This window comes from Podarcis cretensis (assembly GCF_951804945.1).
Source record: "Podarcis cretensis genome assembly, chromosome: 13".
NCBI lineage: Eukaryota > Metazoa > Chordata > Lepidosauria > Squamata > Lacertidae > Podarcis > Podarcis cretensis.
This window is the reverse complement of record NC_137182.1, coordinates 31,996,420-32,012,795: the sequence shown is the minus strand read 5'-3', so window position 1 is coordinate 32,012,795 and position 16,376 is coordinate 31,996,420. Positions and strand designations below refer to the sequence as shown.

At 39.8% G+C, this 16,376-nt stretch overlaps 2 protein-coding genes across 2 annotated transcripts; both read right to left on the bottom strand.

The window, feature by feature from the left end:
• Positions 1-6,106: 6,106 nt before the first annotated feature.
• On the bottom strand, positions 6,107-7,927 carry LOC307200434 (olfactory receptor 10A7-like; the record flags this gene model as incomplete). The annotated part of the gene is given in 3 exon segments (XM_079948979.1): positions 6,107-6,621; positions 6,624-7,023; positions 7,898-7,927. Coding segments are annotated over 3 exon segments (945 nt in total).
• A 3,992-nt stretch (positions 7,928-11,919) lies between these two features.
• LOC307200433 (olfactory receptor 10A4-like) lies at positions 11,920-12,876 on the bottom strand (the record flags this gene model as incomplete). Its single annotated transcript, XM_079948978.1, has 1 exon — positions 11,920-12,876. The coding sequence occupies one exon, from the start codon at positions 12,874-12,876 to the stop codon at positions 11,920-11,922; it is 957 nt and encodes a 318-aa protein (XP_079805104.1).
• Positions 12,877-16,376: the final 3,500 nt, after the last annotated feature.

The window sequence follows — 16,376 nt, the reverse complement described above, 5'->3', positions numbered from 1 at the left end:
TGGGGCCTGTCATGCCCTCAGAAAAGCTCAACCGGGCCTGCTGTGGCTGTGATGGGCTCTGTGAGGTCTTCCCAAAGTCTGTTGTTGCAGTGGGAGGGCCCAACAGAACCCAACGCAGCTGCAGCAGGCCCTGTCAGTCCTTTCTGAGGGTGTGATGGGCCCCATCAGGCCTCCTTCCACTGTGTGGGCTGTGGAATAATGAGGGGACCCAGCCCCTCCTTGAAAATTTTCATGGGGCCTTGGCTCCCGTGGCACTCCTGATACCATCCATTGTTTCCAGTGTGCTGTGCACATTTCTGAGTTTCACAGGACTCTTCATCCATCTGAGCATTCAAGATCTAAGGAAAGTTGCACAAGATTTCCTTTAACTATATGGAGAAACTAAGGAACTTCAGGTAGAGGTGTCAAAGTAGCACTAGAGAGTGCTGAGGAAAGGAACAATTCAAGACAGTGCTGAGGCCAAAGCATAGCTTGCTTTTTGCCTTTATATCAGGGGTTGACAATCTTTTTAAACCAGACAGCACATTTAAATTTAGAGAGAGTGCCAAGCATAACATAGTTGCCATGGGGGGGTGGGGGGAGTGTGATGTAACACAAAAATGGCTGCTGTGGGGAAATGGCATAGCACAAAATTGTAGAGAGTGCCAGTCCTTTTTTTTTCTGGGGGGATGCAGGGTTATGCATACCCCTAAACATTCTGTGAATCTAAGTTTGACCTATGTATGAACAGCTGCTGACATGTAGCATTGTATGCAATTGACTCTCCTGTTCAAAATCAAGGATTACGCCAGGTAGTGTGGTCCAACCAAGGTCCATGAATTTGAGGCATCTAATCATAAGCTTGCATTTTTATTAAAGCTTATATGTTTAATCAGGGCTTGTATTTTAAAAATGAGCTTAAAGATCTTCAAATGTTTTATGCCAGGCAGAAGACCAACTGCCTAAGAACCTTGGCAAAATGTTTTTACTCCTAGACAAGGGGCCCCCCTGATTTATAGCAGAAAACAATTCTCAAAGTCGTAAAAAGGGAATTACAGGCTGAGAGCCAAGGTTACACTGACCCTACAAATTAAGGGTGGATAAATAGTAAAATGAGCCATATCTTCTTCCTAAGGTTAAGAAGGTCAAGAGCAGTGAAAAAGACAACTGGCTTGGCTAGAGAAAATAGGTTTTCTTTCTTTCAATTTTTGAGGCTGAGAAACAAGAGAAGAAGAGCTGGCAGAAAGAAAGAGAGCATTTTTGGGAAGTCTTTTCTAAAGCTGTTTCTTTCTTAAACTAAGATCCTTTTAAGATTTCTTTTCCTTTTAAAAGGTTATTTATGTATTAAATATATTAGCTTAAATATAATTATGCAAAGGATTTAAGAAATGCTAGATTCTTATTTCATATAGTTGGAAGAGATCACGGGGGCCATCAGCCACCAGCCCCCCTTGTCAGACAGGAGACGCCATCGAGCACTCCTGATATATGGTTGTCAGGCCTTTTGTTTAGAAACCTTCAAATGAAGGAGATCTCTCAATGTTGATGTGAACTCAAAATCCTTGACATATGCTTAAGATAAAAATTCAAGATTAATCATCTGTTTTGGAAGGCAATAGGGCAAGGAGGGCAAGAGGTGAGCTGGTAATTAAGATTCCTTGTTGAGACACATGTAAGATATATTACTACTTATTTGTCATTTATAGATAGAAGAATATATAGCTTTTTGATTTCCATAAAAGGCAAGAGGAAATGGGTGTATCTTTTGTGATTGGTTCTAGCAAACAGCCAATAGGAATTTTAACCAGGCTGATTGGACAGAGGCAGCCACAGGAGGAGCAAGGGGGCTGGATTAAGGAAATATAAGTGCTGGCCAGAATGGCAGGAGGCCAGGCCAGAGCTTGGTAACCATATACCACTGTGCCTCATATTTATTTGTCTGACAAATAAATTACTATTTTAATTTCTCTATTGCTGCGTTGAATATTTCATTCCAGCTAAGCGTTAACCACAAGCAGGGTGCTACAAATTAGCCTTATATATGGAGAGAAACATGTGAATAGGGTCCTCCCCATCACAGGCCTACAGTCTCCAGAAGGCTATCTAAAAGAGAAAGTGGCCTTGGGCTGAAAAGTTTTGCCCACTCCTGCAATAAGCAAAACGAAGTAACAATCCTTTGTGCCCCCGTCCAGATATAGTCTTGGTATTAATTCGAACAATCTGATATGTGCTTCTATTTAAATAAATCAAAACATGAAATGGAAAAGAGTTGTCCAAGCTTATTGAGCTCTTTAATATTTTCTCATCTGTATTGCAGGCAAGACAACAAAATCATCCAAAGTAAAGCTGTAAAATCAGCAATAGAATACTGAAGGGATGCACAAGAAACAATAGCCTAGTAATCACAAAGAGAATATTAGGAAGTATCTAGACTGCACTACTTGTACTTGCAGGTGGTCTTTCAGATGACAGAGGGGGTGGTGTTGGTAGGGTTGGCAAATCTGATATTTTCAGTTCCTCAAATTTCAGTTCTTCATCCCCCCACCCCTCAAACTTAAGTTCCCATCAGTATGCGTTTTGTAATTATTCATGAAAATTCATCAGCATTTTAATATGAGTATGCAACATTTTGTAAAACAATTTTCCGGTATACAATACATATTTAATATCCTTTATGGAGAGCATGTGTTGTGGTGGGGTCTGGCAGGACACCCCCCTTTGTTGCTTGGTGGGATCGTTTAGATGGCCACGACAGTGATTCGGCTATTCTGGGTTGTTGGGCAAATTTTGATGTTGCTAATTTGATGGACAGCCCAAAGGCTATACATTCCCTGCACATAGAGTGAGCGTTCTCTTTCGCTGTATGCATCGGATCACCTACCCACCCTCCCTAATTTTAGGGCTTTTGCGTTTGACCTTGCTATGCCTGTCATGGGGTGCCTGCTTTTGGGGCAGGGGCCTGATAGGAATTTTGTCCATTTGGCTGATTGGCTGGTGTCATTTGGTTTTTGCCTACTGCATAGCAAATCGTCACAACTTGTAAGGTTGTGGTTAGGCATTGGTTAAAAATTGGTTGATGGAGGGGTAAGGATTGGCTGTGCCTGCCCCCCCCCCCCAATGCTGCTGCTGCACAGGTATTCCATTAAAGGAATCCAGGGGCTCACCATGCTTTTGTCCGAATCCCTCACAAGGGGCTTGGGCCGTGCAAGAGGCCCTGGGAGCATTTGGAGAGATGTGAGGGTCTGGCCCCCAGCTCCATTCGCTCCATAGAAATGTTTTCCCTTGCTGACTTTTGCAGGGTTACGGATGTCAGTTCTGTCCCTGAGCTGGGACAGATAGTTGAAACCAATGCCTAAGCAACCACTCACATTTTGTATTTTAATAAAGTTGTGGCCAAAATTATGCCAAAAACCTTAAATAAAAATTCTGTGTGAATTGTGAATTATTTAGAGGGGTGGCTTGGGGACCTCAACACGCAATTTCAGTTCCTCAAAGTTTCTCATCTCCCCCCCCCCAAAAAAAAACCCCTTAAGTTCCCATCAGTATGCATTTTTTAACTATTCATGAAAATTCACCAGCATTTTAATATGAGTATTTCCTATTATGCAACATTTTGTAAAACAATTTTCTGGTATACAATACATGTTTGTATGTTGTTTTCGCTAATATCTGCATTTTATGTAGATCTTTTATACACCTTACTGTGCTTCAACAAGTCATCATGAAATTGAAGAACAAACTTCAAGGATGGCTATGTTACAGTCTTTGTATTGTTCCAGAAAGTAATTCAGTCAGTTTGTGATTATCTGGTACATGGATAAAATTTCTCTTTCATCCCTAGTGGTCTGTTTATATAGGTGATAAAAACAATTAACCTCTGCAATAGACAATGAGGTGTTCTCTCAGCTATCTGTCTTTCTACACCAGGAATATTATATGAAACATTCAGCCTTCATGTAAACTTGTGCCATCCAGAAACAGTTTACAGCTCCTCTTTAGATGATCAGACACATGCCTATGATTAAATGTTTATTAATATTTATTAAATATTTATTAAAAAGAGTTTTCAAATATCTTAATTTCAATGAAATTACAAATATAAAACTTTTTTTCTTTTAACTTCATAAAATCAGAAAGGCTTTTTGTGAAAAATTTGTTATGAGTTAGTGCTTAACAGTATAGTTAGTCCCTTAATCAACAGTCATGATTTCATACCTATCAACATTTGTTCTGATGAGAATAGCGGCATCCTATTTTACTGTGATTTCTTTGTACTCTGTTGCCAAATGTTCAGTTGATTGGATCATGTGCAGAGAAGAGTTTTATAACTAATTCTCAAATGCTCCCTTCCCTACTTTTTTCTTAGGGTATATATTATGGGGTTTAAAGAAGGAGTCACTACAGTTTTCATAAAATAAATATCTTTGTCACTCTCTGGAGTGCAAGTGGATTGGGGCCTAATATAGACAAAAAAGGCTGTCCCATAGAATAATTTCACTATCATGAAGTGTCAGGAGCAGAATGAAATTTAAGGGTAGCCCAAATCATATGGATGTAGGAGACAATGATTAGCAAGAATGAACAGCAATTTCATATTTGGAGGTTCTCTATGCACAACATTTTCACTAGTGGTGGGATATCACAGAATAATCGTTACACAGAATTAGTTCCTGGCATTGGGCTGGTCAACAGTAGTACCTCTGAGTTGTGTGAAAACCACCATGAAGGAATATTTACAGCCAGAGAAGGCAGTCTCTGAGCTGGGAGTTAGATTGAAAGATAGTGGTTATTGTCTTTTAAGAGTATACAGAAATGTGAGAACTGGAAAGCTGAATTTTAGTATAAGAGTAATGGAGTTGTGAGGGAATGCTCCACTTAAACCTCAGTTCAGTAGGACGAGGATGAATCTTCTAGTGAGAGAAGAATAATCCCAAACCAATTAGAAGTATCTAAAGATGTATCTGAAGTAGTGTGCATGCACATGAAAGCTCATACCAATAACAAACTTTGTTGGTCTCTAAGGTGCTACTGGAAGGAATTGTTTTATTTTGTTACAGTTAGAAGTGGAATGAGTGATGATTCCCTCGTCTGATATACTAAATCTACTAGGTAAAAGGTAAAAGACCCCTGGATGGTTAAGTTCAGTCAATGGGGGGGGCGGCGTTCTCATCTCGCTTTTCAGGCCGATGGAGTTGTCGTCTGTTCACAGACAGCTTTCCAGGTCATTTGGCCAGCATGTCTAAAGTGCTTCTGTCTCAATGGGACACTGTGATGAGTGCAAGAGTGGATGGAAACACCATTTAACTTCATGATGCAGCGGTACCTATTTATCTACTTGCAGTGGTACACTCTCGCACTGCTAGGTTAGCAGAAGCTGGGACGGAGCAATGGGAGCTCACAGTGTTGTGTGGATTCAAACTGCAGATCTTCTCTATGACAAGCCCAAGAGGCTCAGTGATTTAGACCACAGTTCCACCCACATGCCTAACCACTAAGTCTACTAGAGTTCTCTAAAGGTTGGGAATATGAAGGATAATTGGCAGATTAGAACTCACCTGACAGAAAGTACCAACCTGTTTCAGAATCCCCAGTTATTGAAACCTAATCTGTACCATGTCTGTGATAAGTTTAAGTAACTGAAGAAAATCAAAGCTGTACACTAACCAACTTATTGAAAAACCTTTGACATCTGATGAGTTCAGTGTGTGTCTAGTTTGCTGTTTTTTGAAGATTTCCAACTCCCATATTATTTGTGTTTACCATTCTTGTTGTGAATGAAATCCTTTTTCTGTTTAAATTTCATACAGTAAGTCTCCAAGTATGAGGTTTTTTTAAAGGGGAAAAAGACACTACAAGTCGAAGTCTACTAATCATGCTGTACAGGTTCATGTACAGCAAACAGTATTAAGAAAATTAATAATCAAAGCAGGTATAGATTTATGGTTAAACCAAAGAATCACTCCAAAATTATCACAGAGGTACAGGCAATTTAGGTTGGAATCAGGCTTATTTCTGTAATAACTGTTATAAATTAGACCTTAGCAATATACTTAAAACCCCTTAATCTCTAATGATATGTCCTATGTTTGTTTATTTTTCTTGTTGCCATACTCCATGGTTCAGATTTTCAACTTGTTGGGTTCTGTACAGAGAACAACCGTGAAACTGTCTTCTTAAATGCTCCCTTCACTTCTTTATTTCTTAGGGTATATATTATGGGGTTCAAAAATGGACTGACAACTGTGTACATAAGAGAAATCATTTGGTCGCTCCGTGGAGTGTAGCTGGACTTGGGTATTAAGTAGGTGAAGAGGGCTGTCCCAAAAAATAGTGTCACCACCATGAGGTGTGAGGAGCAAGTGGAGAAGGCTTTTCTCCTTCCCTTAGCAGAAGGAAGTTTGAGGATGGTTGAAATTATACGGATGTAGGAGAGGATGATCAGCAGGAAAGGACTCATGATGAAAATAGTAGACACCGCCATGACGAGAATCTCATTTTTGGAGGTGTCTATGCATGCCATTTTCACCACTGGTAGGATATCGCAGAAGTGCTGGATGTGTTTAGAACCACAGAAGGGTAAACTGAAGTTCCATGCTGTTTGAGCAATTTCTACTGAGATGCAAGAAATCCATGATGCAGCTGCAAGCGGTTCATGATTATTGTGTAGTGCAATGGGTGGCATATGGCAACATAGCGGTCATATGCCATAGCTGCCAAGAGGCAACATTCTGTCAGCCCCAGCATGGCGAAGGCATACATCTGGGCTGTTAACAGATGTACCAGAATCTGGGGCACCAAACTAGTGGTGTAACACATTTCTAAGAATGATAAGTACATTAAGAAGAAGTACATGGGACTCTGAAGAGAAGGGTTGAGTTTTATGAGCAGAATAATGAGCATGTTTCCCAGCAAGGTGATTATGTATGTCACCAGAAAAACAAAAAACAGCAAGATTTGCAGTTCAGCAAGATATGAAAACCCCTCCAGAATGAACTCATTCAGACTGGTCTCGTTCTCACCTAGTTTTTCCATAGAATGCTTATCCTGTATGGAAAAGGAAAAGACATATACAGATCATTAATCAAATTAGGTAATTATAGTAGAGCTGGCTGGAGCATCCAAAAGGCCCATCTAGTGCATAATCCTATTCTCACCATGGCAAAACAGAAGCCTACAGGAAACCCTCAAACAGGACATTAATGCAATAGCTCTCTCCCCAATTGAGGATTACTGTCTGTGACAATGGAAGTAAGATAAAGCCATTATGACTAGCAGCCATTGAAAATTTCTTGAATGTGATTGGTCCGGAGGCAAAAATTATACCACATTTTTACAAATTCCTTCTCAGAGTTTGGAGTTCTTAATTAATGGGCTTTCCCCCCTGAAAGGTAGTGTGCTGAATGCAGATTTCATTGATCTGAAAGCTGCATTTGATTCAATCTCTCAAGTAAGACTGAGAGATAAATTGAACCCTTCAAGTATAGATAAAAGATTATTGTTCTTGATTAAATGGCAATATAAAAACACTGTGTTGAAAGTGCATTACTCTACAAATGGGCAGCTCACAGGATTCGTAGCAGCCACAAAGGGAGTTAAGCAAGGTTGTATCCTATCTCCCACATTGTTTAATTTATATATAAATGATATTGTCTGGAGTTCAACAGCTCCGGAGTATCATGCCCCTAAAGTATCCACAAAAGCCATCTCTATATTCTTATATGCAAATGATGCAGTACTTCTATCTCAAACAAAAGTGGGACTAAAAAGATTGGTGAGGGCATCCTCAGGATACTGCCAAAGAGAACAGCTGGCTGTGAATTATAAGAAAACTAAAGTCATGGTGTTTCCAAGAAACTATAGGGCCCATTGATGGTATATGGAAAATCGGTTGATCAAACAAGTTAAAGTCTTTAAATACCTTGGCCTTATCTCCAGTCAACAGGGTCATGGGGAGCATATCAGAAATATGCAATGGAAAAAGTGTCTCAAATTGCCAAAATTCTGACATGTTTTCCCCATACACATGTGGCAATCACATACCATCAGTACTTGTAGTGTATACGTGTCTAGAAGAGCTGCTGATAAGCACACACACAAAAAATACTGTAAATTATTTATGCTTATTCAGAAATGTGCAATAGGAAGCACATAGATATGCACAAGTTGATTCTCTTAACTCTTTTCATTTTACTATGAATTAAGGAAGAGTGTCCATAATTGTTCATGGTCAACAATCCACCAATGCTTCTGATGACTTATATGAATTCCTAAAAAACCATAAGAGAGTAAACGTGATCCAGTTGTATATGCATTTGGTTTAAGATTATCACCAGATGTGTTTTATCACTGTACAGAGCGACATTATATCTCAGCAAAGCACAACACTTTTAAAAAAGCCATCACATGTTCAATACCATACCATGGTTATTACTGATACTGCCAGAACTCATTCATGTAGATTATTTTTTAAGTCACAAATTAATTTCTTTGCCCGCTTGCATCTAAGCTTTTAAGGCTGGGATGAAGAGCTTGTGGTTTTCCAACTGTTAGTGGACTATTTTCCATGTCAGTCAGGGGCAATGGAACTCAGATTCCACTAAAACCTGGGGCCACCCACAGATCTCCCACCCATGTTTTACAGCGTGCTTCAGTATCAGCTTATCTGTTTGGTGAAGCAGTCTTCAAACTTCAACCTGCTATTAGCCATGAAATGGAAAGCACTCAGGTACAATGGGTTGTACTCAACATTGCTGTTCTACTCACAGAAGAGATTCCACTTGTGCATGGGAACTTAGATTCCCCTGAAGCACCCACACACCCTCAAAATCTGCTCTAGGAGGTTCAGTGACCTTATGGAGCACCCTAAGGAAAGGGGGGGGGGCATGTGATCAGAAAATGAAACTGAAGTCCCATTGCTTGAATGCTATGAGCACTGTAACTTATCTTCACTGTGATCTGTGGCTTTGTAGGTAGAGTAAGGTAAAACACTGAAAAACACACACTAGCTTGATTTGAATCATTTATATTTCTTTATTTCTTCATTTCTTTCATGGCTTGAATTTTCTTGGTTGTAAAATAAAAATGAAGATAGATAGATGATAGAGATAGATGATAGATAGATAGATGATAGAATATCTCACAGTTGAGATTCTCCTAAAAATATCTAGCTATAAAAGTGTCTCTCTTCATTACACAGAGACACACATAGCAGAATTAAAACACAAAGTCAATCGTAATCAAAAGTTCTTTGACTTAGATGTAACAATCATACCTTACTCCCATAAAATCTTACTTTGCAAAAGAAGTAACTGCTGTTTCGTGCTTCAGAGCGTTGCACAATGATGCACCAAACAAAGATATTTTCATATATGTGATCTCATTCTTGATGCAACTCAATTTCGAAGGAATACGTTTGGGAATTTTCTGCTAACTTATCCATGGGGGTAAGAATAGGCAACAATAAATAAATAAATGCATTTAATCCTTGGGTGATACAAGAAATTACCATTACTTCCAGAAACCTCACATTTTAAAAGTAATTGAAAATACAGCTTTTCAACGTAATCTAACTTTCACCCTTTAATTTCCTGTGGGTAAAAGGGGCTGGACTCAAAACCTCTTTCAGGTTTTTTCTACAACCAAGCAGTATATAAATTTTATGAAATAAATGAATGGATGGATAAAAAAGACTAGGTAATCATGCTTGATTAAAATAACATGAATGGAGTGGGTCGTGCAGTGCATTGTATGCATACCAACAGCTGCACCAAGTACACTATATAAGGGCTTGAGTTATACACAGTCCTTCATCAGTCTAGATAATAATCTAAGGCAAATGAAGACCAACTTCGAAGGGAGTGGAAGTTGCAGTTCAACTTGGCTATAGTTATTTGGGGTGGCCTCCCAGCTTCAGCCTGGCTGTGGGAGGAGCACTGGCTACTGTGGGGCGCACTGGCTGCTGGAGCTCACCCACAGTTGTAGCTGCAAAATGACACTTGTTGAAACAAAGACAGTTTTCAGTGCCAAAAGCTCATCACTGAAGGAGGGTGTTGGGGGCTGCAGTGGCAGTAAGGCCCTGGGTGGTACCTAACGTTTGGGTTGGAGATACTCCCCATAGGGCAGAATTTTAGTAAAATCTAAAACGTGGTCATAGACACATTTTGTGTGTGTCAGAATTGGGTCTGTGAGTAAATGAATACTTAATATTTATTGTGAAAAGATGTCAACTGGATGACAGCAATAAACCGTAATAACCATTGTTACTGAGTGTGCATCAAACTTAGCTGTTTAATAGTCATGTAAGACACATGTAAAAAGCAGGTTCTTGTACAGCAAATAGTCTGAAAAATAATAATAATCAAAGCACATGTGGATTTATAGTTAAAAGCAAGAATCCCTCCCAAATGATCACTGATATACAGTCAAATGATCACTGATTTACAGACAGTCCAGGTTGCATTGGGTTGGGATCTGGTTGGATTCCTGCAATAATGCAGCCATGAGCCGCATTTGAATCAAATATTTGCATCCCCTTAATAAGTAGAAACATCTTTGGTGTTTACTTTTTTTTTCTTTCTGTACTCCATTCTACAGATATTCAGCTAGTTGGGTTTTGTGGAGAGAAGACCCTTGTAATTGTTTTCTTATATGCTTTCTGCACTTCTTTATTTCTTAGGGCATATATTATGGAATTTAAAACCGGAGTGACAACTGTGTACATAAGAGCACTCATTTGGTCACTCCTTGAAGTGTAGCTGGACTTGGAGTAGTGAGGGAATGCTCTACTTAAACCTCAGTCCAGTAGGAAGAGGATGAATCTTCTAGTGAGAGAAGAATAATCCCAAACTAGTTAGAAGGGGAATGACTGCTGATTCCCTGGTCTTACATTCTACATCTACTAGGTAAAAGGTAAAGGACCCCTGGATAGTTAAGTCCAGTCAAAGTTGACTATGGGGCACACGCTCATCTCACTTTTCAGGCCGAGGGTGTCATCGTTTATCCACAGACAGCTTTCTAGGTCATGTGGCCAGCATGATTAAACGCTTCTGCTGCAACGGGACACTGTCACGAATGCCAGAGCACATGGACACACAATTTATCTTCCTGCTGCAGCGGTACCTATTTATCTACTTGCATTGGTATGCTTTCGCACTGCTAGGTTAGCAGAAGCTGGGACAGAGCAATGGGAGCTCACCCTGTTATGCAGGTTTAAGCCTCAGACCTTCCGATTGACAAGCTCAGGAGGCTCCGTGGTTTAGACCACAGCACCACCCACGTGCCTAGCCACTAAGACTTCTGGAGATTTCTAAAGGTTGGGAAGGATAACTGGCAGATTATCCTTCCCAACTCTTTCAGAACTAACCTGACAGAAAGTACCAACCTGTTTCAGAATTCCCAGTTATTAAAACCTAAACTGTACCATGTCTGTGATAAGTCTAAGAAGCTGAAGAAAGTCAAAGCTGTACACTAATCAACTTATTGAGAACCCTGTGACATCTGATGAGTTCAGTGTGTGTATAGTCTGCTGTTTCTTTGAAGATTTCCAACTCCCATATTATTTGTGTTTATTACTCTTGTTGTGAATTACAGCTTTTTCTGTTTAAATTCCACACAGTAAGTCTCCGAGTATGAATTTTTTTAAAGGAAAAATACACTACAAGTGGAAGTCTACTAATCATGCTGTACAGGTTCTGGTATTGCAAACAGTATAAGAAATCTAATCATCAAAGAAGGTACGGATTTATGGTTAAACCAAAGAATCACTCCAAAATTATCACAGAGGTACAGGCAATATAGGTGGCTAGGTTGGAATCAGGTTCATTTCTGTAATAACTCTGTTATAAGTTAGACCTTAACAATATACTTACAGCCACTTAATCACCAATGATATGTTCTGTGTTTATTGATTTTTCTTGTTGCCATACTCCATGGTTCAGATTTTCAACTTGTTGGGTTCTGTACAGAGAACAACCGTGAAACTGTCTTCTTAAATGCTCCCTTCACTTCTTTATTTCTTAGGGTATATATTATGGGGTTCAAAAATGGACTGACAACTGTGTACATAAGAGAAATCATTTGGTCACTCCGCGGAGTGTAGCTGGACTTGGGTATTAAGTAGGTGAAGAGGGCTGTCCCAAAAAATAGTGTCACCACCATGAGGTGTGAGGAGCAAGTGGAGAAGGCTTTTCTCCTTCCCTTAGCAGAAGGAAGTTTGAGGATGGTTGAAATTATACGGATGTAGGAGAGGATGATCAGCAGGAAAGGACTCATGATGAAAATAGTAGACACCGCCATGACGAGAATCTCATTTTTGGAGGTGTCTGTGCATGCCATTTTCACCACTGGTAGGATATCGCAGAAGAAGTGCTGGATGTGTTTAGAACCACAGAAGGGTAAACTGAAAATCCATGTTGTTTGAGCAATTTCTACTGAGATGCAAGTAATCCATGATGCAGCTGCAAGCTGTGCACATACCCGGCGGTTCATGATTACTGTGTAGTGCAATGGGTGGCATATGGCAACATAGCGATCATATGCCATAGCAGCCAAGAGGCAACATTCTGTCAGCCCCAGGATGGTGAAAGCATACATCTGGGCTGCACATCTTGCTAGGGAGATCCTTTTATGCTCTGTTAACAAATGTACCAGCATCTGGGGCACCACACTAGTGGTGTAACACATTTCTAAGAATGATAGGTTCACTAAGAAGAAGTACATGGGAGTCTGAAGAGAATGGTTGAGCTTTATGAGCAGAATAATGAGTGTGTTTCCCAGCAAGGTGATTATGTATGTCACCAGAAAAACAAAAAACAGCAAGATTTGCAGTTCAGCAAGGTATGAAAACCCCTCCAGAATGAACTCATTCAGACTGGTCAGGTTCTCACCTAGTTTTTCCATAGAATGGATATCCTGTGTGGAAAAGGAAACGACAAATACAGATCATTAATTAAATCAGGTAATCATAGTAGAGGCACCTGGAGCATCCAAAAGACCCATCCAGTGGATAGTCCTAATCACACCGTGGCAAAACAGAAGCCTACACAAAGCCCTCCAACAGTACAATAATGCAATAGCTCTCTCCCCAATGAGGATTGCTCTTTGTGACAATGAAAGTAAGATGGCTAGCAGTCATTAGGATAATCTTACTGGAGGCAAAAAAGTTCCCAAATTTTCCCAAATTCCTTGTCAGAGTTTGGAGTTCTAAATTAACTGGCTTTCTCCCTGAAATAAAACCAATACATTCAAGAATCCTCCCATGGTTGCTTTCATATTTCTCAATCTTTCAATGAGCACAGTGTAGACACAATTTAGTTGCATTTTCAGCTTCCTCATATATCCCTGCTCTCTGCAATGTGCATGCACATTGCTAGTGTACAGGTGTACATGTTGAGAAAAAAGGATGCAATAAAGAAGCTGTGTTATGTCCCATCCCCCCCCCCCCCGTTGACCAAAAATAGTGGTCAATGATGCAGTTCTTTAAATATTAACAAATCTATCGTTACATAATATTTCATGGTGAACAATCTACCAATGCTACTGATGACTTATATGAATTCCTAAAAAAGCATACAAGAGTAAACTTGATCCAGTTGTACATGCATTTGGATTAAGGTTATCACCAGTTGTGTTTTATCACTGTACAGAGCGACATTATATCTCAGCAAAGCACAACACTTTTAAAAAAGCCATCTCATGTTCAATACCATAACATGGTTATTATTGGTGCTGCCAGAACTCATTCATGCAGATTATTTTTAAAGTCACAAACTAATTTCTTTGCCCCTTGTATTAAAGCTTTTAAAGCTGGGATGAAGAACCTGTCGTTTTCCAACTATTAGTGGACTATTTTCCATGTCTGTCAGGGACAATGGAACTTGGATTCCATTAAAACCTGGGGGCCACCCACAGAGTTTCCACCCATGTTTTACAGCGTGCTTCAGTATCAGCCAATCTGATCTGTTTGGAGAAGCAGACTTCAAATTGCAGCCTCCTATTAGCCATGAAATGGAAAGCACTCAGGTACAATGGGTTGTACTCAACACTGCTGTTCCACTCAGAAGAGACTCCACTTGTGCATGGGAACTTAGATTCTCCTGAAGCCCCCCCCCCAAAAAAAAAACCTGCTCTGGTAGGTTTAGCGACCTCATGGAGCACACTGGAGCAAGGGGGGGGGCACATGTGATTAGAAAATGAAACTGAAGTCCCATTGCTTGAATGCTATGACCACTGTTACTTTTCTTCACTGTTATCTGTGGCTTTGTAGGTAGAGTAAGGTAAAACACTGAAAAACACACACTAGTTTGATTTGAATCATTTATATTCCTTTATTTCTCCATTTCTTTCATGGGTTGAATTTTCTTGGTTATAAAATAAAAATGAAGATAGATAGATGAGAGAGAGAGAGAGAGAGAGAGATATGATAGATGATAGATAGATAGATGATAGAATATCTCACAGTTGAGATTCTCTTAACAGTATCTAGCTATAAAAGCGTCTCTCTTCATTACAGACACACATACAACAATTAAAACACAGTGAATCGTGATCAAAAGTTCTTTGATTTAGATGTAACAATCATACCTTACGCACATAAAATCTTACTTTGCAAAAGAAGTAACTGCTGCTTCGTGCGTCAGAGTGGTGCACAATGATGCACCAAACAAAGATATTTTCATATATGTGATCTCATTCTTGATGCAACTCAGTTTTGAAGGAATACGTTTGGGAATTTTCTGCTAACTAATCCATGGGGGTAAGAATGGCTAACAAAAAAATATATGCATTTAATTTAATCTTGGGTGATGCAAGAAATTACAATTACTTCCAGAAACCTCACATTTTTACAGGAATTGAAAATACTGCTTTTCAATGCAATCTAAATTTCACCCATCTAATTTCCTGTGGGTAAAAGGGGCTGGACTCAAAACCTCTTTCAGGTCTTTTCTACAACCAAGCAGTATATAAATTTTATGAAATAAATGAATGGATGGATAAAAAGGACTAGGTAATCATGTTTGATTAGAATAACATGAATGGAGTGGGTCGTGCAGTGCATTGTATGCATACCAACACCTGCATCAAGTACACTATATAAGGGCTTGAGTTATACACAGTCCTTCATCATTCTAGATAATTATCTAAGGCAAATGAAGACCAACTTCGAAGGGAGTGGAAGTTGCAGTTCAACTTGGCTGCAGTTATTCGGGTTGTCCTCCCGGCTCCAGTCTGGCTGTTGTGGGGCGCACTGGCTGCTGGAGCTCACCCACAGCTGTAGCCGCAAAATGGCACTTGCTGAAACAAAGACAGTCTTCAATGCCAAAAGCTCATCACTGAAGGAGGGTGTTGGGGGCTGCAGTGGCAGTAGGGCCTTGGGTGGAACCTAATGTGTGTAGGGGAGTTACTCTCCACTGCCTTCCCCACAGGGGAATATTTTAGTAAAAATCTAAAACATGGTCATACACTTTGTGTGTGTCAAAATTGGGTCTTTGAGTAAATGAATGCCTAAGATTTATTGAGAAAAGGTGTCAACTGGATGACAGCAATAAACCGGAAAAACCATTGTTACTGAGTGTGCTTCACACTCAGCTGTTGAATAATCATGTAAGACTCATGTAAAAAGCAGGTTCCTGTACAACAAACAGTCTACAAAAAGAAATAATCAAAGCACATGTGGATTTATAGTTAAAGGCAAGAACACCCCCCCCCCCAAATGATCAGTCCAGGTTGCATTGGGTTGGGATCTGGTTCACTTTCTACAATAATGCAGCCACGAGCCGCATTTGAATCAAATATTTACATCCCCTTAATCAGTAGTTACGTCTTTGGTGTTTACTTTTCATCTTTTTTCTATGCTGCATTCTTCAGATATTCAGCTAGTTGGGTTTTGTGGAGAGAAGACCCTTGCAATTGTTTTCTTATATACTTTCTGCACTTCTTTACTTCTTATGGTATATATAATGGGATTTAAAACTGGAGTGACAACTGTGTACATAAGAGCACTCATTTGGTCACTCCGTGAAGTGTAGCTAGTCTTGGGCATTAAGTAGGTGAAGAGGCCTGACCCAAAGAATAATGTCACCACCGTGAGGTGTGAGGAGCAAGTGGAGAAGGCTTTCCGCCTTTGCTCAGCAGAAGGAAGCTTAAGGATGGTTGAAATTATACGGATGTAGGAGAAGATAAGCAGTAGGAATGGACTCATGATGAAAGAAATGGTCACTGCCATGATTGCAATCTCATTTTTATAGGTATTTGTGCATGTCATTTTCACCACGGTAGGATATCACAAAAGAACTGCTGGATGTGTTGAGAGTCACAGAAGGATAAGCTGAAGATCCATGCTGTTTGAGCAATTTGTACCCAGAAGGAAATAATCAACGCTGTGGCTGCCAACTTTGTAC